The 20,876-nt window shown below is 56.1% G+C and overlaps 2 protein-coding genes across 4 annotated transcripts; both read left to right on the forward strand.

Moving 5' to 3' along the window:
- Window positions 1-945: 945 nt before the first annotated feature.
- LOC111944005 (uncharacterized) lies at window positions 946-7,482 on the forward strand. Of its 3 annotated transcripts, none has more exons than XM_086873830.1 (14): window positions 946-1,208; window positions 1,565-1,636; window positions 2,009-2,080; window positions 2,283-2,354; window positions 2,442-2,798; window positions 2,960-3,067; window positions 3,754-3,825; window positions 4,016-4,087; window positions 4,175-4,276; window positions 4,485-4,628; window positions 4,998-5,069; window positions 5,373-5,474; window positions 6,104-6,269; window positions 6,802-7,482. In XM_086873830.1, exons 1-14 carry the CDS (start codon window positions 1,112-1,114, stop codon window positions 7,025-7,027), a joined length of 1,734 nt encoding a protein of 577 aa, XP_086729956.1. In that variant the 5' UTR covers window positions 946-1,111; the 3' UTR covers window positions 7,028-7,482. The 3 variants fall into 3 exon arrangements, with proteins under 3 accessions (XP_086729956.1, XP_086729957.1, XP_086729958.1); XM_086873831.1 differs by having other exon boundaries at window positions 2,442-2,543; XM_086873832.1 differs by lacking the exon at window positions 2,442-2,798.
- Window positions 7,483-12,982: 5,500 nt separating this feature from the next.
- On the forward strand, window positions 12,983-20,153 carry LOC147646162 (maestro heat-like repeat-containing protein family member 6). The gene is made up of 16 exons (XM_086873833.1): window positions 12,983-13,929; window positions 14,134-14,675; window positions 14,775-14,930; window positions 15,200-15,264; window positions 15,374-15,523; window positions 15,713-15,861; window positions 16,166-16,313; window positions 16,563-16,750; window positions 16,840-16,977; window positions 17,257-17,371; window positions 17,545-17,682; window positions 17,896-18,072; window positions 18,209-18,364; window positions 18,982-19,084; window positions 19,364-19,420; window positions 19,711-20,153. The coding sequence occupies exons 4-16, from the start codon at window positions 15,208-15,210 to the stop codon at window positions 19,908-19,910; spliced, it is 1,776 nt and encodes a 591-aa protein (XP_086729959.1). The 5' UTR covers window positions 12,983-13,929; window positions 14,134-14,675; window positions 14,775-14,930; window positions 15,200-15,207; the 3' UTR covers window positions 19,911-20,153.
- The last annotated feature ends 723 nt before the right edge of the window (window positions 20,154-20,876 follow it).

Genomic DNA, 20,876 nt, shown 5'->3' on the forward strand with positions numbered 1-20,876 from the left:
TGCAGCCCATCAATCCTCTCTTGGCCAACAGCTAAATGGCACAACTACCAAAACACAGGTGCCAGGACCATCACCCCAGCATTATTCCAGCACTGCTCTACTGGTGCACAGCAGCACAGAATGGCTTGGCTTGGAAGGGACATTTAAAGGCCATCTAGTGCAGTGCCCTGCAGTGAGCAGGGACACCTTTGGATCAGGTTGCTCAGAGCATGAGCTTGGATGTCTGCAGGGATGGATGCCCACCTCTCTGGGCAACCTGTGCCAGGGTTTCAAAACCCACAGTGTAAAAAACATCTTCATTATGTCTAGTCTGAATCTACTGTCTTTTAGATTGAAAACATTCCCCCTCAGTCTTGTCACAACAGGCCCTACTAAAAATTCTGTCCTGTGTTTTCTAAAAGCTCCCTTAAAGTACTGAAAGGTAGCAATCAGGTCTGCGTGGAGCCTTCCCTCTTCCAGGCTGAACACGCCCAGCTATCCCAGCCTGTCTCCAAAGCAGAGGGGCTCCAGCCCTCAGAGCATTCTGTCCCTCCTCTGGACTAGCTCCAACAGGACCATGTCCTTCCTGTGCTGGGCACCCAGAGGTGGATGCAGTACTCCAGGTGGGCTCACACCAGAGCAGAGGGGTGGTGGAATCACCTCCTTCAAGCTGCTGGGCAGCCTCCTTTGGAGGCACATGGCTGGCTCATGTCCAGCCTCTCTCCTTGCAGCAGCCACAAGTCCTTCTCAGCAGGGCTGCTCTCCATCCCTTCATCCCCCAGCCTGTGGGATCAGCTGGGCTGGGACCCTGTCATAGCCCTTGGACAGAGCTGCTGGGCAGGATGAGCTCCCTAGTGAAGAAGGCAGATCCCACTCCCCACACAATTCCACGCTGGCCATGAGGTCACAGCAGTCTCTGGGGTGACAGCAGGCTGAGGTGACAGCAGGCTCTGAGGTCACAGAGGTCCCAGAGCCCCGTGGTTGCACAGCACCACGAGGACTGAGCAGTCAGTCCTTGACCACGACTGTTGCGGCAGCAGCGGCGGCGGCAGCAGCGGTGCTGACATTGGGACAGCGGTGTCAGGACAGTGGTGGCAGCAAGAGCTGCAGGACTGGCAGAGGGCAAGGCACCATGGCCTTTGCTCTGCGTCTCCTCCTCCTGCTCCTCCTGGCAGTGGCCCTGCCTGACAGGGCTGCCCAGGCTGCTCCACAGCGAGCACAGGGAGCAGGTGAGCCCGCGGCCTGGCTTCCCTTTCCTGGGACAGCACTTCCTTCTCCTGGGAAGAGTTGGGGATGGTTTTCCACAGGCCTTTAGGGAGGCTTTCCTCTGTGAGAGGGAGAGAGTCCCCAGGGGCCCTGGGCTGGTCCTGCTGCCTCCCCAGGGATGTTGCACAGGGCCTGCAAAGAGGGTGGAGAGTGACCAGAGCCAGCCCAGAGCTCCCCAGGCCCCTCTGCAGCTTTGGCCATGTCCATTGACATCTGGCTCCCACAGCCTTACCCAAACCCCTCGCAGTGCCCAGTTCCCTAAGGCAGAAGGGGATCCCAGCGCACCATGGCCGTGGTTCTGATCTGTGATTCCTTCTAGATTGGGATCATGACTTGAATTATTTGGGATCGCTGGTGAATGAGACTTTGAAAATCTCGGAGAATGCTGGAGGTAAGTTCTGAATTGCCACTTGTACTGATGGAATAATCTGTCAAGGTGGAAAGTGCTCACTTAAGTGCCGTTTGCGTTAAGGTCGTGTGAGGGTTGAAGGATTCTGGAAATTTTTCCCTGATCCCTTCTGGAGCCTCGAGTAATCCCACAGCATCGCTGTCAGTGGGAGGAAGGAGCATTTAGCTGTCAATCTTCTAACTGTGTGCAATGCCAGTGTCTCCTTCCATGTGCTCTGTGCAGCCACGGAGAGGAGCAGAGAGGGAAGGGGCTGTGCCCAGGGCTTTGCCTTGTGCAGCTCCTTTGCCAGCCCCAGGGAGCCTGAGGATCTCCTACAGAGCCACGGGAGCTCTTCTGTTCTGCCTTTACTTGCAGCCAAGCCACTTGGTGAAGGTGATCTGGCTTCCCAACCCACGTCCAGGACTGAGGCTCTGGGAGATGGCGAGGGTAGGTGAAGGCCTTTCCCCCTGGGAGAGCTGCCAGCTCAGAGCCCAAAGCTCAGCCAGGGCAGCATCGCTGCAGGTGTCAGGACAGAGCCGTGCACGTGTGTGCCCCCGTCCTGTGCTATCCCCTCACCTCTCCCATGGCTCAGTGCTGCCTGTGCAGATGAGCAGAGGTGACAGAAGCTTCTGTGGCTGTTGAGTTACAGGTGTGTCTGCAGGCAGGACTTTCCCAGCTCCTGGGTTGGTAACTGTACGCAAGCCCAGCTCCCATCGCAGGGGTGAGTGGTGTGTCCCTCCTGACCCCACAGGCTGAGCACTGGTTTTCTGGGATCCATTCCTGCAAAGGGGAACTGTTTTCTCTTAAGGTCCTCCAAGTGGAAAGAACAAAGCTACAGGACACCAGAAACCCCATGTGCCATCCAAAATCACTCCGCAAATGCTGAAGGAAATGCTGCAGGGAGGACAAGGTGGGACCATGTCCCTCTGCCTTCTCCTGAGACTCAGCAGCCAGGGGCTTTCTTTGCACAGTGGGAAGAGGATCCATGGCAGCCTCGCTGCCCCACTGTTGCTTTCCTGGCCTGCAGGGCTGTTTCCCAGCCTGGCCTGGCTGCAGCTTCTCCCCAGCCTCTGCAGGAAGGCATTTGGCATCAGCAGGCAGGGAGCCCAAAGTGCAGCAGGGGTCATGCTCACACTGAGATCCCCTGCAATTTCTCGGTCCCCAGGCAGATCAGAAAGGGCAGCTGTTTTGATAGTGTAGGCCCTGGCCAATGCCAAAAAATTTTCAGGGATTCTTGATCCTTAACCATGCCTTTGACAAGCATTGCCTCCTGAAGTTTCCCCAGTGGGGAATGGTTCCATCTGATCCAGCTGCCCCTTTCTGCAGAAGTGGACAGAGCGGCTGTGCTGAAGGCGGCGTTTCCCAGAGGAAGCAGTGGCCCATGGGCAGCCTCTGCTGCAGGAAGGGAGGCCATGCCAGGCACAGTCACAGGAGGTAATTGCTGTGCCTCTGGGCCTGAGCCCTGCTGAGGCTTGAGCTGCCATCTCTGCTGCTTGGCAGTGTAGGCACAGCCCGGCCAAGACTGGCACAGCCCAGAGGAATTATCCCCAGCAGGCTCAGGGCACTCGGCTACTGAGCAGTCCTGCTGGGGTCCATCCATGGGAGACACGTCCCAAAACCTGGCAGCAACTGCAAAGGGGTGCCCATGGTGGGGAATGGGCAGAGGGGGAGGCCAAGGCTCCAGTGTGTCCTGAGAGGGCCTGGCTCTGCCCCCTTGGGCTGGGAGAGCTGTCCCAGGGAAAAGAGGGATGGAGACAGAGAGGAAGGCAGGAAGGGAGGGAGAGAGGGCAGGAGTGAGGGAGGGATAGTTGTGCAACTGCCTGCTGCAGTTTTTCCTCATTGCTTTAGCAAGACTTTCAGCTGTAGCCATGAGAGAGCCCCAATGGGCCTTGGGCTGCTCCAGCCACCTCTACCAGGGATGTTGCACAGGGACTGCAAAGAGCTTGGAGAGTGACCAGACACCAACCCAGAGGTCCTTTGGCCCCTGTGCAGCTTTGGCCATTGTCCTCTAACATTTGGCACCCAGGGTCTTACCCGACACCCTTGCAGTGCCCAGTTGTCAAAAGTAGAAGGGGATCTCAGCACACCATGGCAGGGTTCTGATCTGGGCTCCCTTCTAGATTGGAATCACAACTTGCATTATCCAGAGGCCCTGCTGGATGATGGCTTGAAACACTTGAGAAATGCTGGAGGTAAGTTCTCAATGGTCCTTTCCTGGCAGAATAAGCAGTTTCAATATCCTTGCACCACTGCAGGTGTCAGAACAGAGACATACATGTGTGTGCCCTTGCCCTGCGCCATCCCCTCACCTCTCCCGTGGCTCAGTGCTGCCTGTGCAGATGAGCAGAGGTGACAGAAGCTTCTGTGGCTGTTGAGTTACAGGTGTGTCTGCAGGCAGGACTTTCCCAGCTCCTGGGTTGGTAACTGTACGCAAGCCCGGCTCCCATCGCAGGGGTGAGTGGTGTGTCCCTCCTGACCCCACAGGCTGAGCACTGGTTTTCTGGGATCCATTCCTGCAAAGGGGAACTGTTTTCTCTTAAGGTCCTCCAAGTGGAAAGAACAAAGCTGCAGGACACCAGAAACTCCATGTGCCATCAAAACCCATTAAACAAATGCTGAAGGAAATGCTGCAGGGAGGACAAGGTGGGTCCATGTCCCTCAGCCTTCTCCTGAGACTCAGCAGCCAGGACCCCTGCTCTGGCCCTGTCACCCCCCACCAGGGATGTTGCACAGAGACTGCAAAGAGGGTGGAGAGTGACCAGAGCCAGCCCAGAGCTCCCCAGGCCCCTCTGCAGCTTTGGCCATGTCCACTGACATCTGGTACTCATGATCTAACCCAAACCCCTTGCAGTGCCCACTACCCCAAGGCAGAAGTTGATCCCAGCGCACCACGGACGTGGTTCTGATCTGTACTGGCTTCTAGACTGGGATCAGGACATGGATTATCTGGAAGCCCAGCTAGATGACAGCTGGCAAGACTTGGAGAATGCTGGAGGCAAGTTCTCAATGTGCTTTTCCTGATGGAATAATGTCAAGGTGGCAAGAGCTCACTCATGTGCCATATCCCTTAACATAATCTCAGGGCTGAAGGATTCTGGAAGCCTTGCCCTGCTCCCTTCTGGAGCCCTGAGTGATCCCCCAGCATCGCTGTCAGTGGGAGGAAGGAGCATTTAGCTGTCAATCTTCTACCTGTGTGCAATGCCAGTGTCTCCTTCCATGTGCTCTGTGCAGCCACGGAGAGGAGCAGAGAGGGAAGGGGCTGTGCCCCGGGGCTGTGCCTTGTGCAGCTCCTTTGCCAGCCCCAGGGAGCCTGAGGATCTCCTACAGATCCACGGGAGCTCTTCAGTCCTGCCTTTCCTTGCAGCCAAGCCTCTTGCTGAAGGTGATCTGGCTTCCCAACCCACGTCCAGGACTGAGGCTCTGGGAGATGGCGAGGGTAGGTGAAGGCCTTTCCTCCTGGGAGAGCTGCCAGCTCAGAGCCCAAAGCTCAGCCAGGACAGCATCGCTGCAGGTGTCAGGACAGAGCCGTGCACGTGTGTGCCCTCACCCTGCACAATCCCCTCACTACTGCTCAGAATTGGCAGCTTTTTGGAGGAGGGAGGGCCCTGGCCCTGGCCCAAAAGCCAAGGCATTTTTTGAACCTTATCCCCGTATTTGACAAGCATGAGGTCCTGAAAATGCCAGCACCCAAATCAAGAACTTCTCCATCTGGTTCAGCTGTGCCTCTTCCTTTCTCAAGGGATGGACCAAAAGACCATGCAGGTGGAGACGTTTCCCAGAGGAAGCAGTGGCTCATTGGCAGGAAAGAAGGCGATGCCAGGCACAGGCCCAGACACAGGAGGTAATTGCTGTGCTGGGCTCAGCCCTTGGCGGGGCTGTGTGCCAGCAGCTCTTCCCCTAGGGCTGGCCCTTGCATGACCCAGCAGCAGCCAAAGCTGGAGGCACCTCGGCTTCCAGGCCTCTGGAGCTCGTTTCCAGCTCCTGGGAAATGGGACTCATGCACCAACATCTATCCCACTGCAGCTGCTCCCAGAGGTAGCCGTGAGCGCCCAGAGGCCCGAGGCACAGGAGCAGCCCCGAGCGGGAGCCCTGCCACGAGCCCAGGGCCACAGCCAGCCCTGGCTCCCAACTGGGCAGGGGCTGCACTGGCCCCTGACAGGGCCTGGCTCTGTCCCCTTGGGCTGGGGGAGATGTCATGGAGAAGGGAGGCTCAGGGGTGGCAGTGGCTGCTCAGGGATGGGTTTGGCCCGTGTCCCTGGAAGGAGCCACTGCCCAAGCAGCTGTGCTGTCCCTGGGCTCTGCTCCCGGCCTTCTGGGCTTTGTTGGGTGGCACAGCCTGTGCCAAGGGCCAACAAGGTGCCTGCAGGCCCCAGCTCTGGGGGAAACAGAGAACATCCTGGACATTCCCACCATGCTGCCAGCTCAGCAGCGCAGCACAGCACGGGCTCTCACTGCCCATTGCTCCCACAGATGCAGCCAGCACCACAACACGTGTTCCCAATTCCCAGAAGGACATCAGAAGAGGTTTCTGTCAGGGAACACGCTGTTGGCCAGAATTAATGGCAGGCCTGATTTGTTTGGTGCATGTACTCGTTTTATGCGGTGTTGGAATCTGGTATTGCTGGAAGACAAAACGGTGAGTGTTTTGTTCATCTTTCCCTCAAACAGCTTCTTTTGAAAGTCTATTGTAGAATAGAAACATTCCCAGTGAGTCTGCTGTGGACCTGTAAATAGTCATTGGTTGTCCAAATAACTCTGCCAAGAGTTCTGCTGCTGCCCAGGCCTTTAATTGGCCTCTTAATTGCTGGGCCTTGTCCTGGGGAGCCCCGCTGGGGCTGCAGCCAGTGCTGGCTCCCACTGAGGCTGCCTGGCTAAGAGCAGCCCCAGGAGCAGCAGGCAGAGGCAAAGCAAGGTGGGCAGGAGAAAGAGCGGGGACGAGATTGCCCTTGAAAGGCAGAGGCGCTCTGGGGCCCGCTCCTGGCCAGGGACCCTGCCCAGAGCCATCCCCTGCTCGCCAGGGCCTTGAGGGGCAGCTGTCCAGCTGGGCCAAGCTGTGCCAGCAGCTCCAGCCGTGCTGGGGAGCCTTGGCCGCTCTGGGCCCTGCTGTGCAGGAGGGTCCCTGCGTGCCAGCGGCAGCTGGGGGCCTCAGCCACCTCCTCTCTCCACAGGAGCACCTCTGCACCTCCAGATGTCCTGCCAAACACGTTAGTCTGGGAGACCTGCACCTGTCATCCTCCATCTGCAAGCCAGTGTCCGTTGTCCCTGCCACAGCTCCATTATCAGCTTATTGCTGTGCCGTCACCACCCAGAACAGGACCCTCTGTCCCTGCAGGTGCTGGCCCTGGTGCCTGGCCAGGCCTGAATGTGGGCCCCTCCTGCCAGGGAAGGGCTTGAGCAACACCTCTGGGCTTCTGCTCTGGGCTCTGGCTGGTACCACCAGCACTGGCACAGCTGCTTGGCTGGCCACAGCCTTGGCTGGGCAGGCAGCAGCCGGGCATGAGGCACCATGTTGACTTTGTTTTTCATTTGTAGAAATTAGAAACTTTTAGAACCCTTTAGAGATATTGTTGGTAGCAAGTAATCCCCAAATGTTTCTTCCCAATATTCACAGTTGTTTAGGTTTTTTCAAATTAGTTTTAGAATTCTGAAAAGGCGACCTCGTTTTGCCTTTGCTTTTCATTTTTAGAAATTTGAAATTTTTAGAAATATTTAGAAATATTTTTTGTAGAAAGAAATCTACAATTATAGATTATTATTTCCATAGTAGTTCAGGATTTTTCAAGGTAGTTTTAGAATTCAGAAAATCTCAGAACATTTTTACACATCTAGAATAAAAACTGAAATTGCAATCAATTGGTAATCTTTATTTTAGGAAGAACTAAGACACCCCAAAACACCCAGCCTACTGGAGAGGTTCTTTTCCCGCTGGAGATTTGTACCTCGTCTCAACAACTAACCTAAGACCTTTCCCCAGATATTTTTTGGGACTTCTGACAAGCTCCCCTCTTAGGCTTCAGAGGGAATCTTTGAGCACAGTGAGAATCTCCCGCTGTGCAGGAGGGTCCCTGTGTGCCAGCTGCAGCTGGGACCTCAGCCATCTCCTCTCTCAATAGGTGCCCCTCTGCAGCTTCACAAGAAAGGCCAAACACCTCCCTCAGGGACACCTGCACCACACATTTCACATCTCCATGCCCTTGCCCAATGTCCCTGGCACAGCTGCATTACCAGCTTGCTGCTGTGCAGATGCTGCCACCACCCACAGCAAGGCCCTGTGTCCCTGAAGGGACCCGCCCTGCTCTGTGGCCTGGACTGAAGGTGGGTCCCTCCTGCCAGGGCAGGGCCCAGCACAGCTCTTCTGCTCCAATAAAGAGATGGAGCTCTCACCCCAGTGTCCAGCTGGTACCACCAGCAAAGCCCACACAGCACCAGCCCTGGCTGAGCCCCATGTCCAGGAGCAGGCAGGGCTGACCAGAGTGTGGGTGGCAGGAGCCAGGCAGGGGCTGCTGTGACCAGCAGCGGGGCACTGAGGGGCTGGGGGAGTCCGTGTTGAGCGTCCCTGGGATGAGGGCACATTTCCTTCAGTGGCATCACCTGGGCCTGCACCTCCTCCAGTGCCATGACCAGGAAAAGAGGAAACCATCAAGAGCATCTCCTGGGACACTGCCTGACCAGCAATGTCAGCAGGCAAAACCAAGGTTTTGTTTAGCAATGACCCTTTGAAGAAGTCAAAGATTGACAGTCAGGGCAGTCCAGTAGTACAGATGGGAGTACTTCCCTCTGGAAAGGGGCTCCTGTCACTTCACAGTCTCCATCCCCCGCCGGGAACCGCAGAACTCTGGCCAGCCCTGCTCCCCCCGTGCCCTTGTCAGACCTGGGGGGGAGGAGGCTGAACCGGAGCCCTGTGACCTCTTCAAAAGCCAGAAACCAAAGAGAAAGAGAAATTCCTGGGATTAAGGTTTAAAGGGTGGTGTTCACAGGTTGATGTCACTCTTCAATGGTTAAGACTACCGTCAGTTCTCAGAAATGGCCAGGTACTTGCCAGGAGGAAAAACTCCCATCAGCCTCCAGCAACCTTAACTTCCATAGCTGTTTCTCTTTTTTTTTAAATGTCAATATATCAAACACCACAGCAGTAACAGCCCCAGTGTTCCACTCTCTCTGACACCACAGCAGTGACAGCCCCAATTTCCTCCTCCCTGTTACACCTGTCGTGGTTTTAAAGCATTAGTTCAAAAATCACTGGAAAACTTATTCATTTCTTGCTGTGAGATGTGGATTATGAGAAGGGCAAAAGATGCTTAAAACTTAAAAGGAATAGAGTAAGTGTCGTGGTTTTAAAGCAGTAACTAAAAGAAATTACTAGAAAACTCACTTATTTCTTCCTATGAGATATGGATTAGCACAAGAGCAAAACAGGCTTAAAACTTCAAAGGAATAAAGTTTATTAATAAAACTACAAGAATAAGAACACCAGAATAAACCTCCAGAAAACCCCTTTATCCCCTACTACCCAACCATTCGCTTGTTCACATGACAACATAGAGACAAAAAAACTGGGAACTTTGGTGTTTAAAACAGTCCCAATTCCTGTTAAGAGTCTTTTCATCAGACTTTGTATAGTAAAAGAAGTCTTCTGCTAATCTATGGAGTTTTTCACACGAAAACCATTTCTGTTATAGCTTTCTATTTCTCTGATGCCAGCTGCCCAGAAATCTGTCACCAGTTCACTCCTCCCATTTCACATCACTCTGATCTGTGTATGGGTCAATGAGTCTAGGGGTGTCATTTTTAAGGATGAGTTATTCAAAGGCAAAAGTTCTCTTCATCTGTCTCTGTGAGCTTCCCTGGAAACAGAAGTTTTCTCTTTGCCTCTCAAAATGCATCAAATCTTCAACTATTACTTCTCCCCGCTCTGTTCCAGCACCTCACTGTATCACAATTACTCCACCTCTTGCTCAAAATCCACACTTTGAACACTCCATTCCTCCCAATATACTCTGTCATGAATTAAAGGAGCTCTTTTTCAGAACACTATTGTCCATCCCCATAGCTTTAATAGAAAAATATTTCAGCTTAATTAAAGCATCTCCTTATTCTCTCTTCCCCATCTAAAACTTAACTCTTTTCCTCACTGTCTTTGGTAGTTTTATGATGTCTTCTTCATGTTGATTGTCTCTCTCTCTCTGTCTCTCTGGGAAAAAGGAGTAATCTGTACGTTTTATCCAGGCAGTAAAAGAGTTAAAGTCTTGGAAAGCTGCAGATGTTGATGGTGTCAGGTTTCAGTCCAGCAGCAGAAACTGCAAACCAAGCCAGGCCGGCCGGCTCCGTTTCTCCCCCGCCGCCCTCTGCGGCCTTGTCCGGCCTGGAGGGCGGAGGAGGCCGAGACAGAGCCTGTTACCTCGTCAGAAGCCAGAAACCAAAGAGAACAAGAGAGCCCTGGCTTTACATCTCAAGGTGGTGTTCACAAGTTGATCTCACTTTTCAATGGTCAAAACTGCTGTCAGTTCTTAGAAATGACCAATAATTGGTCACAAGAAAAGACTCCCATCAGCCTCTCGCAGCTCCAACTTCCTCCCAGCTCCCAAAGCTGTCTTAAAGGTCAAGTCACTCCATGAAAAAGCCCTACCAAATTCATGAACCATCTCAAAAATCTCCACATATTTCCACAAAATTCACGAAAAATCCCCCAAAATTCCCTAAATCTTTTCAATATCCCACAAAATTCCAGAAGCATCCCAAAAAATCTCCACAAATCTCCACAAAATTCAAGGAAAATGCATCAAAATTCTTCACGTCTCCTCCAAATCCTACAGAATTCAAGAGAAATTCCACAAAAATACAGAAAAATCCCACAAAATTCCCTAAATCTTCTCAAAACCCCTCCAATTCCAGAGACATCCCACCAAATCTCCACAAAATTCCACAAAATCTAAGAAAAATCCCACAAAATTCTTCAAGTCTCTTCAAAATCCCTCAAGATTCCAGAAAAATCCCATAAAATTATTTAAACTTTTGCAAAATCCCATAAAACTCAAGAAAATCTCAACGAAATTGCAAAAACTAAAAAAAATTCCTAAAATTTCCCCAAACTGTACTAAATTCCAGAAACATCCCACCAAACCTCCATAAATTTCCACAAAATCTAAGAAAATGCCTTAAAATTCTTCATGTCTTCTCAAAATCCCAGAAAATTACAGAAACATCTCACAAAATCACTTGAATATCCAAAAAAATTCAAGAAAAATCCCACAAAATTCAAGAATAATTCCACAGAATTGCAGGAATCTTCTCAGAACCCCACTAAATTCCAGAAACATCCCACAAAATCTCCACATATTTCCACAAAATTCCAGAAAAATTCCTCAAAATTCTTCCTGTCTCCTCAAAATCTCAAAAAATTCCTACAAAAATCCCTCAAAATTCAAGTCTCCTTAATATCCCACAAAATTATATAAAAATCCCACATAATTCCCTAAAAGTTCTCAAAACCCCACCAAATTCCAGAAACATCCCACAAAATCTCCTCAAATTTCCACGAAATTCCACAAAAATCTCACAAAATTCAAGAAAAATACCTCAGAATTCCCACAAAATATATTTAGAAAGCAAGATCCCACAAAATTATTTAAATCTTCTCAATATCCCACAAAATTTCAGAAAAATCCCACAAAATTTGAGAAAAGTCCCACAAAATTATTTAACCTACATTTGCCGTGGCAGTTTTAGATCCCGGCTGCTCTTGCCCCTCTTCTGCTTGCCACCTGAATTTTAGCAGTACAGCTGCAATTGCCTCTTCCAATCACTGCTACCCACTGTGCTTTTGTGATGGGGAACTCAGGATTTTTGTTTCAGGCATCATGAGTAGCAGACATTAAAATGCTCCCAAGTCCCTGAGCACTAAGTCGAGGGGAATTAAAGCCACACAGGTCACATTTGCAGTGCTCAAACACAGCCCTGTTGCTGCTGCTGCTGCTGAAATAGAATCAACTGACAGAGGCCATCACAGAAATTGCCTCTGCAGTGGCAAATAAAATGAAAAAATCCACCAGGAGAAAGAAAAACCAGAACTTCCCAATTCACTTCATTGTTTCTTCTGAGCAGCAGAAGAAAAAGGAACAGGGCACCTTTCAGGCAGCTCCACAAGCTCAGGGTTCCCATTTCCTGGGGAATCTGAGATGCAATTGGTCTTGTTAAAAGGATAAAAGCAAAGGGAATGAATTGGGAATTATTAGGAAAAATGACCCCTCTTACACACAAAGTTCACCAAGTCATTCCCTGCATTTCTCCTTTTCACAGTCTTTCTGTCATCCACTGAGAGGTCCAGCTTATCATGTTCTGGTGCTTATCATCCACTGATTGTGCTCTTGATTTCTACCACTGCAAAAGATATAGAATCATCTAAACTGAACACAGAAACAAACTCTCTCTGTCAGCCCATTTTCATGTTCCAGATCACTTTCAACATGTCCATGGGGCTGTTGGAATGATGAGCTCTCCACTGCTGGCTGCAGGCTCTGGAGATTCTTTCTCCACATTCAGCCAGGCTTGTATTCCCTCACAATTCCTGGTACCTCATCATGTTTTCTTTGGCTAGAAGAGTAACGATGAAAACCTTAGCAATGGCACAACTCCCCAGTGCACAAGGAAAAGAAAGAACAAGTTGTCAGGTTCTTCAACCATTTGTCCTGCTTTGCTGCAAGAGTTGTGCTGCACTCACAGTGTGGGGAGCCAAGAGAAGCTGCAGCTGGGGGCACATCTTGTGACAGGAGCTGCGCCTCGTTCTCCAGGACAGGTTTTTGGAAAGAACAGACAGGACTGTGGAGAAAATTCTGGGAAAATTGAAAGAGCTTTTTAAAGAAATGAAAATAAAATCAAAAGAAACAACCAATATGTTTTTCTCTATTTTTCTCTATTTATTTTTATGTTCCCCTTTTCCATCTTGCACTGTTTCTCCATCCCATTCATTCCAAATGGATCTCACCTCTAAGATTTGAGACTTGGCAAGTTTTAGACACTGTAAAATACCATGAGCTATACCCAGTTTGCCTTGCCCTGTTTTCCTTGGAAAGCAATGCTGGAGACACAAGTGCAGTGCTTGGCTCAGGTACAAATTCTGCATCCAGGGAATGTGCTCAGACAGTGTTTGACGCTCAGCAGGGACAAGGCACAGCAGCAGCCAAGGGCATTGCTGTGTCCCTGTGCAGGAGTCCAGACTCTGGCTCTTGGCTCACCAGGGCAAAGTTCCCGTGTTTGGCCAGGCTCAGGGGCTGCCCGGGGAGCGCGGGGCTCTGCGCGGGGCCAAGCAGGCAACGGACAAACGGACACGGGGACAAACGGCCCCGGTGCTTCAGTAGCAGCGGCAGCAGCGGCAGCAGCGGCAGCAGCGGCAGCCGCGGCAAGAAGAGAATTTAGCAATTTTCTGTCTCTCCTCTCCCTCTCCCGCAGTTCCGCATCCTCTCCTGGTCTCCCTTTCCCAGTGCTCCCTGCTCTCCAAGCCTCCCTCTCCCTGTGCCCGGCTGGGCCATGCCCCCAGCCCGCCCCTGGCCCCAGGTGGGGCTGCCCCGTCCCCGTCCCCATCCCTGTCCCCGTCCCCATCCCCGTCCCCATCCCTGCCCGTCCCGCGGAGGTCTCCTCTTTGCCTGGCTCTGGCTGTGCTGGGCGGACATCAGTGCCTGGGGCTGGGGCGGCATTGCCACCCTTTGGCTCCGCCTGCCCCGCCCTGGGCCCCAGCCCCGATGCAGGCTCCGGTTCCGGTTCTGGTTCGGGCCCCGGCCCCGGCTCCTCCCGGGGCCCGCAGAGGACACAGACGGCGCGGCCGCTGTCGCCGCCTCCGCTGCGGCTTCCCTGGTTCGAGCTCCGCCGCTCAGCGGTGCAGCCGCCGGTCCCGAGCCGCCGCTGTCGCGTTCCAATGAGGGAACGCCTGCGGATGCCCGGCCCGGGGAGGTCAGGGAGCGCTCGGGGGCCGTTCCTGGCCCCGGGCCAAGCGCTGACGGCAGCATCTCTTCCCCAGGGAAGGCGCAGCAGGCCCTGCAGCAGCGCTACAGGATCGACTCGCTGCTGGGCCGCGGTGGCTTCGGCAGAGTTTTCACGGCCACGAGGCTCTCGGACGAACTCCCGATGAGCGGTGGGGCCGGTGGTGGGCCGAGGAGGAGGAGAGGGCAGAAGAGGAGGAGGGAGCAGAGGAGTAGGATGGGGCTGGATGGGGTGGGCGGCGAGCTAAATCCGCTGTTCCTTTTGTCTTGCAGGTGGCCATCAAAAAGGTGCCACGGAACCGCGTCCGGCACTGGGGCGAGCTGGTGAGTGAGCGGGGCCAGCAACAGAAGCTGGGGAGTGCCAGGCGGGGATGAGCTGGGGCCTGGAAGGGTGGGAGCCGCTAGGACACATGGAGGGAGAGCGGGCATGGGGCCATCGGAGGGCGCAGAGCATCCCGGGCTGGCTGAGAGCTTCCCAAGCCCTAGCACGGCCTCAGCCCCACTGACGGCACCGTGCTCCTCCCGCAGCCCGACGGCACCAGCACACCTCTGGAGATCGTGCTGCTGGACAAGGTGTCGACAGGCTTCCCCAATGTGGTGCAGCTGCTGGAGTGGTTTGAGCTCCCCAACGCCATCGTGATGGTGCTGGAGCGCCCGGAGCGGTGTCAGGACCTGCGACATTTCATTCATGCACAGAGGTTCCTCTCTGAGGCATCTAAAATCCATGGAGTCTCTGCCCCTGAGGCCACACCAAAATCCGTGACCAGGAGCCTCCTGTCCTTGTGGAAGGAGCCCTCAAGACCCAAGTGCAGGACTTGCTGTCTTGCAGTCTTGCCAGGACTTGAGTCTTGCAGGTGCCTTCCAGGCACGACTGCAGGACTTGCTGACTCCGAGCTTTTCCGAGCCATCTCTCCTGAAAGTAGCCATAAATCCAGTCACTGCCATGGAGCAGCGACCCCCAAGAGTGCCCAAGTTGGCCTGGCTTGAGGAGGAGGAGGAGGAAGAAGGCTCTGGAGCTGTCCTGGCACAGGAGTCTGAAGAGGTGCAGGAGTTCCAGGCACCACAGGAGGGTGAGTAGCAGAGCTCGGCCTTAGGGCTAGTGCCTGTTGCCAGCTTGGCCCCATCCCATTCCATGCCATGCCATCCCCTGGTGCTGTTCCTATGGAAAGGATGGGAGAGTCTGGAAGAAGATATGGAGCAGTGACCCCCAAGAGTGCCCAAGCTGACCTGGGTGGATGAGGAGGAGGAGGAAGAGGAAGAAGGCCCTGGAGCTGCCCCAGCACCAGAGACCGAAGAGGTGCAGCAGTTGCAGCCGCTGGAGGAAGGTGAGTGGCAGAGCTGGGCCACAGGGCTGGTGCCTGCGGCCATCTTGGCCCCATCCCATCACATTGCATCCCATCTCATCCCATCCCACACTGTCCTGTGGACACACACCCATGGACAACACAAAAAAGGGGCTGGGGCTGCCCCCGCAGCAGTGGCCGTGCTGCATCCCCTGGGGCATCCCGGGACTGTCCCTGCCTGGGGAACGCAGGGCTGGGCTGTGCTCTCCGGCCTCTCCCGCAGCCCCTCAGCTCTGGCTGCTCTTTGCCAGATGCAGCCATGGACGGCACACAAGAGCAGGACACCGCCCGTGGCCGCTTCCGCAGAGCAGCGCAGGTACCTGCAGCCATCCCCACCAGCGCTGGGCCTGCTGGCACTGCTCAGCCCAGCACCGCACTTGGAGCACTCCATGCAACTTCCCTGCCTTCCTGCCCTTCTCCTACAGTTTCTTTACCAATACATCAAGAGAATTGGCAAGGAAGAGTCCAGACCTATGGACACTGAGGTCAAAGCATCCTCAGAGGTCTTGGCAGAACAGAGCAGCGCTGCCCAGCTGGATCTGCTTGTAGAGACGGCTCTTTTCAATCCAGAGCAAGTAAGCAGCCTGTGGCCAGCCTTTGATCCTCCAGCAATTGCTTGGCTTTCCCAAGCCACGCCTGCTGCTCACTTGAAGCTTTTGAGGCCATGGCAGCGTGCTGGAAGAGAAGCACTTGTCTGAGGAAGAAGCTGGGCACATTGCTGACTCCCTCTGCTAGCATTCCAAGTCTCTCTGTGCCTTCTCCAGGTGCCCGGCGTGGTGAGGTACATCCACCAGTGGCTCATGGCCAATGAGGCTGCTGAGCACAGGATGGACTGGGCCCTGATGCAAGTGGCCGAGGCAGAGCCCGATGATGTGGCCATCACTCTCCTGCGGGTGGCCCCAACGTGTGACAGGTATGGGGCCCAGCTGCCCCGAGGCCTCAGGGCTCCCCAGCCCATCACCCTGTACAGCCCGGCCCAGGGCTGTGAGCAACACAGACTTGCAGGGCCCTCTGGCTGCTCCCTTTGCCAGCCCTGCTACAAAGTCGGCCCCTGAGCCCGCTGCCGTGCTGCCAGCCTGCCCCTCAGGGGCCTGTCCCCACAGGGCTGGGCTGCCTGGCTGCTGCTGCCGCTCAGGGCCAGTGGGCACAGGCAGAGCTTGTGGCCAGCTCAGCTCCCCGCTGCTGCCCAGCCCACGGTGCTGTGTCTGACCCCGCAGAGCTGCTATGGCCATGTGGACGACCATCTTGCTCTCGCCCTGGATTTCAGAGGAAGTGACACCGCTCCTCATCAATGTGGTGGGGAGCTGGCCGCAGAAAAACCTGGGCACCTCTGATGGGGACAAGACGGCTTTCTTTTCCCTGACTGTGAGTTTCTGGAGCTGGCCTTTGCTCACCGCAAGGCCGGCCGCCTCTCCAGCAACTCTGTTGCCTCCTTCCCCCACTGCATCTCCCTGCTTCAGGCACTGGCCACAAACCTGGCCTAGGGGCAGCTTCAGGGCCACCAGGCCCGCTGCTCCCCCTGCGCCTGCCCCGGCCTCTCCCTGCCACGCCCAGGCCCTGCCACACGGACGCCCCGGCACTGAGCGCTGTCTCGGGCTGCTTTGTCCTCTGCAGGCAACTCTGGTGATGTGGAAGATCCTCCAGGGGCCCTGTTGCCCACAGATCCTCACAGTCTATTTCCCCCGCCTCTTTGAGCATCTCCTCTTCCAAACATACTTCAGTACTTTGTATATGACAGAGGATGTCCATACCTTCTGGAAGGAATGCCAGGAGCAACACGGCCTCTCCACCAGCCCCAACAGGTGTTCCATGCCAGTGCTCCTGTCCCTGCCACTTCCCCAGCCTCGGAGCCAGCACTCCCAGCATCACCTGGGCTTTGCTGTGCACACAGGTTTGCAGTGCAGACCCTGAAGGCCCTGCTCTGCAGTCTCCACTTGGAGCATGTGGTGGTGGCAATGGAACGCAAGCGTGGCTGGGACACGCTGCTCTGTGCTGACACCCACCACTATGCCGTGGGTCTGCTGGCCAGGTGAGCCCCCCTTCTCCCCACTGCCTCTGACATTTGTGCCCCCTGCCCGGGATGCCCCCCCACAGTCCCCGTGGCCATGGGCCTGAGGGCCTCGTCACCGAGGGATGGCCAAGGAGACTGCAAAAGGCTGTGAGAGGAGGGTGCCCAGGAGCAGCCACCTCTCAAGGGCCCACATCCCCTCACAGAGTGCTGGGGCAATATGACAACTGTGTCCATCAGTTCTGGGAGAGGTTTTTCGCACCCTTGCTGAGACTCTTTCTGCCATTTTCCGCCTTCCAGGGTAATGCGCCGTGCATCTGGCCACTTGTGTAAAGGCATCTTAAGCTACCTGCTTGAGGTGCTCAGCAAACCGTTGCCACACTGGGATGTCTCTGCCATGGCATTCCTTGTGGAGGTGAGCCTGATGGCCAGCACTACCTCGCTCAGCTCCCTGCCAGCCCTGTCCCCTGGCATAGCCACAGCTGCCTGGGATGGCACCCGCGTCCCTGTGCTGCTGCCTGGGCCCAGCCCTGCGCACTTCCAGGCTCCTGCCGGCCGGCTCCCCTCTCACTGCCCTGTGCCTTTCAGCTCCTAGATTGCCTGGACTTGAGTGAATGCGCTGACAGCGTAATGGAGATCTTGTATAAGTACCTGTGGTACAACTCCAGAGAGATGCATCACCAGGTTCTCAGGGCTCTCCTCCTGCTAAAGGATCATCCCTCCATGGTGAGAAGGGGGCAGCAGCTGAAGCCGTGTGGGCAGCATGAGGCTGGGCAATGCTGTCCCTTGGCCTTGGCTGGCCTTTGCCTTGGGCGCTGAGGCAGCTCCTCGCAGCTCTCCTGCCTCCTGCTTCAGCTGCCCGAGTGCTTTGGGACAGCCCTTTGGCCTCTGGGCCCTGCGGCAGCTGCCCGGGCTTTCACACCCTTGTGTTCTGCACAGGCCGAAAGAATTCAGAGCCTGACAGGAAGACTAGTGCACCTCCTGTGGGACTTGGACAGTGACGTGGCCAGGATGAGCATTGCTCTCCTGAGCTATATTTTCATAGATGAAGACACCCCAATATCCTGGCGCAGGGCCCTGCAGCTGGCTGAGCCGCTCCTGAAACTCCTGGACAATGTAAGGCTCTGTGCCCCAGCCACGGCCACTGCCTGCTGCCCGGACACTTTGTGCCCTGTGCATTTGCAGGCCTGCGCCAATGTGGGCCACAAGAAGCCAATGATGAGGTCATTTTTCCTTCCTTCCTTTCATACAGCCCGATAGCCAGGTGCAGCTGCTCTCCATGTTTCTCCTTCGAAGAGTGATGTCTTCAGCAGAAGAAGAAGGAAGAAAGCCCCTGAAGGAACGAGTGTACCAGAGCCTGCTCCCACTCTTTTTCCACTGCCAAGATGAGAATCGGCATGTGGCAGAGGTGAGGACTCCTGGGCTGCTGCTGCGCCTTGGCAGGGGGCTCAGCTGCCTCCTGCCCTGACGCAGGCTTGCAGGCTGCAGCCTCCTCCAGCCCTTGGCACTGGGACACTCCTGTGCCCTGCCTTGTGGGGCCATTTGCGGCTCTCTGCTGCTCCCCAGGCCTCTCGGACAATGCTCCTTCGCGCGGCTGACTTCCTGAAGAGGCCAGACCTCTCTGGCTGTCAGGAAGGAGAAGCTGTGGAAGTTTGCCAGGCTCGTGGTAAGGACGGCCTGGAAGTGCCAGCCTCAGGCTAGAGAAGCCCCCTGGCCCCGGTGCTCAGTGTGTGGGGCTGGCAGCTGTGCCTCTGCCCACTGCTGCAGCCGGGGGCCGCACGGCTTCTTCTCCAGCCCCCTGTGGCCCCGAGCCGGGTGCCGATGGAGCCCCGGCCCAGCGGGGCTGCGGGCGGGCCGGCACCGCGGCTCCTCGGGCAGCAGCCGGCCCTCTGCCCCCTCCAGAGCCCGGCGCCAGCGGCTGCTGGCCGGGCCTCAGGCACGGGAGGCCGGGGCTGGCCGCAGGCAGCAGCGCCCGGCCGAGGGGCAGAGCCCGCACCAACCCTTCCCTCCTGCCGCTCTCTCCAGCTGGCCGACCCCAGGATCCCCTTGGCCGAGCACCTGCGCCGGGCCCCGCAGTACCTGCAGGACCCACAGGAGACCCTGCGAGCGGCGGCCATCAGGGTCATCGGTGAGTCCCGAGCCCGGGCTCCCTCCCCGCCCCGCCGCAGCTCGGCCCCAGCCCCGACTGCTGCCCCGGCAGCGGCACCCGGCCCGGCGCCCTGGAGCCCCGGCTGCCCTCGGGGCTGCTGCTGCCGGCCTCTGGCAGCCGTGCCCTTGGGCTGAGTCAGGGTGCGGCAAGGGCCCGGGCTGAGCCCTGCCGGGGCAGGAGGCCGTGTGGCCACAGGGCTGGCAGCGCCGCTGGCAGGGAGCTGTGCTGCTGGGACCCTGACAGGCTCTGTGTTCTCAGGGATGGCCGGGGAGCAGCTGAGGGGGCAGCAGGCAGAGCTCCAGGTGTTGTGCAGAGGTGAGCCAGGGCAGCGGGCTGACAGTGTTGGCTGTCGGGGGCAGCTGCAAGCCCTGGCCAGGCTGTAGAGGGCTCTGCTCCCTGTCCCCATGAGGGACGGCGTGGGCAGAGCACAGTGAGATTTCAGGGCCACGTGGGGCATTTGTGGCCAGCAGCTTCGGGCTGACCCCCTTGGTCCCTGCTCCCTCCTGGCCAAGGCAAGAGCCGGCTGGCATGGCCCTGGCAGGGGGCTCTCGCTGGGCCCCCACAGCTCTGGGATCTGACCGTGTCTCTGTTCGTCTCTCTTACAGCCCTCGAACGCCTGACGGAGGACAGAAGCGGTGCCGTGTCAGACCTGGCACTTGAGACGCTGTATGTCCTCCGGGCCATCCAGAGTGCCCGTTACTCCATTCTCCAGAGGATGCAAGATCAAATCCTCAGGGCATGGAGGACACGGCCTTGTCTGTCGGGCCTGGGCTGGCTGCGCTGCTGGAGGTGTGCTCAGCGCTGACCTGAGAGGCTCTGTCTTCTGGGGCCACATGGGCCAGCCAGGATTTTTTATTTCATAAGGATTGTTCTTTTCCTTTTTTCTCTTCTTTTTACTATGTAAATAACATAGGATATGTTAGGGCTGAGAGGCTCTGTCTTCTGGGGCCACATGGGCCATCTGTTATTTTTTGTTTCATCGAGATTGTTCTTTTCGTCGTTTCGTTTCCATCTAGTATGTAAATAATATAGGATATGTTATAAACCACAAGAGTCCCAAGACCTTTCTTTTGCTGCCCAGGGTGTGTGGGGCATAGGGGAAGAGAGGGAAAAGGGTTCTTGTGTTCAGCAACCTGCCGGGGCATGCAGTGGTGCAGGGGAAATGGCCAGAAGCCCCTTGGCCTTTGGTGGTTGTGCTGAAGCCACAAGCCCTGTGGCAGGCAGGAAGCGCCATCTGTGTCCTGCTGCCTGTGTGTTGCTGCCGTGATGGCTGAGGAGCTGCTGGAGCTCCTGTGGGGCTGCGGCGCTGCTGCCGGGCCAGGCTGGGGGAGCCCCTGAGGGCACGGGGTGCTGGGAGGCCGTGAAGGGATGAGGGGCTGCGGAGGCCCAGACGGGACAAGGCAGTGGGAAGGCACGAGGGGGATGTGTGAGGGAGTGGGTGGCAGGAGGTTCCAAGGGGACAGAAGGCCCTGGAGGAGCCGGGGTGGTGGGAAGCCCTGAGGAATTGGGTGTCAGAGGGCCATAAGCAGCCCCTGGACAGCCACCTGGTCCCTTACACCCGGCTGCTCTGGTGCTGCCCCAAAATGTCCCCCAGGCCTGCAGCAGAAGGCCTGGAGGCTGGGACACCACCCCAGCGGGAGGGTGGGGACAGCCCGAGGTGCCCAGGCTGGACTGGCTGGGGACATGGAGGGCAGGGGGTGCTGCCAGGCCACGGCCACTGGGTGCCTCCAGGAAGGGGCAGTGGGCAGAGGCAGGGCTGGTGGCCAGCCCG

Source organism: Cyanistes caeruleus, unplaced genomic scaffold, assembly GCF_971803275.1.
Source record: "Cyanistes caeruleus unplaced genomic scaffold, bCyaCae1.hap1.1 HAP1_SCAFFOLD_117, whole genome shotgun sequence".
NCBI classification, from domain to species: domain Eukaryota; kingdom Metazoa; phylum Chordata; class Aves; order Passeriformes; family Paridae; genus Cyanistes; species Cyanistes caeruleus.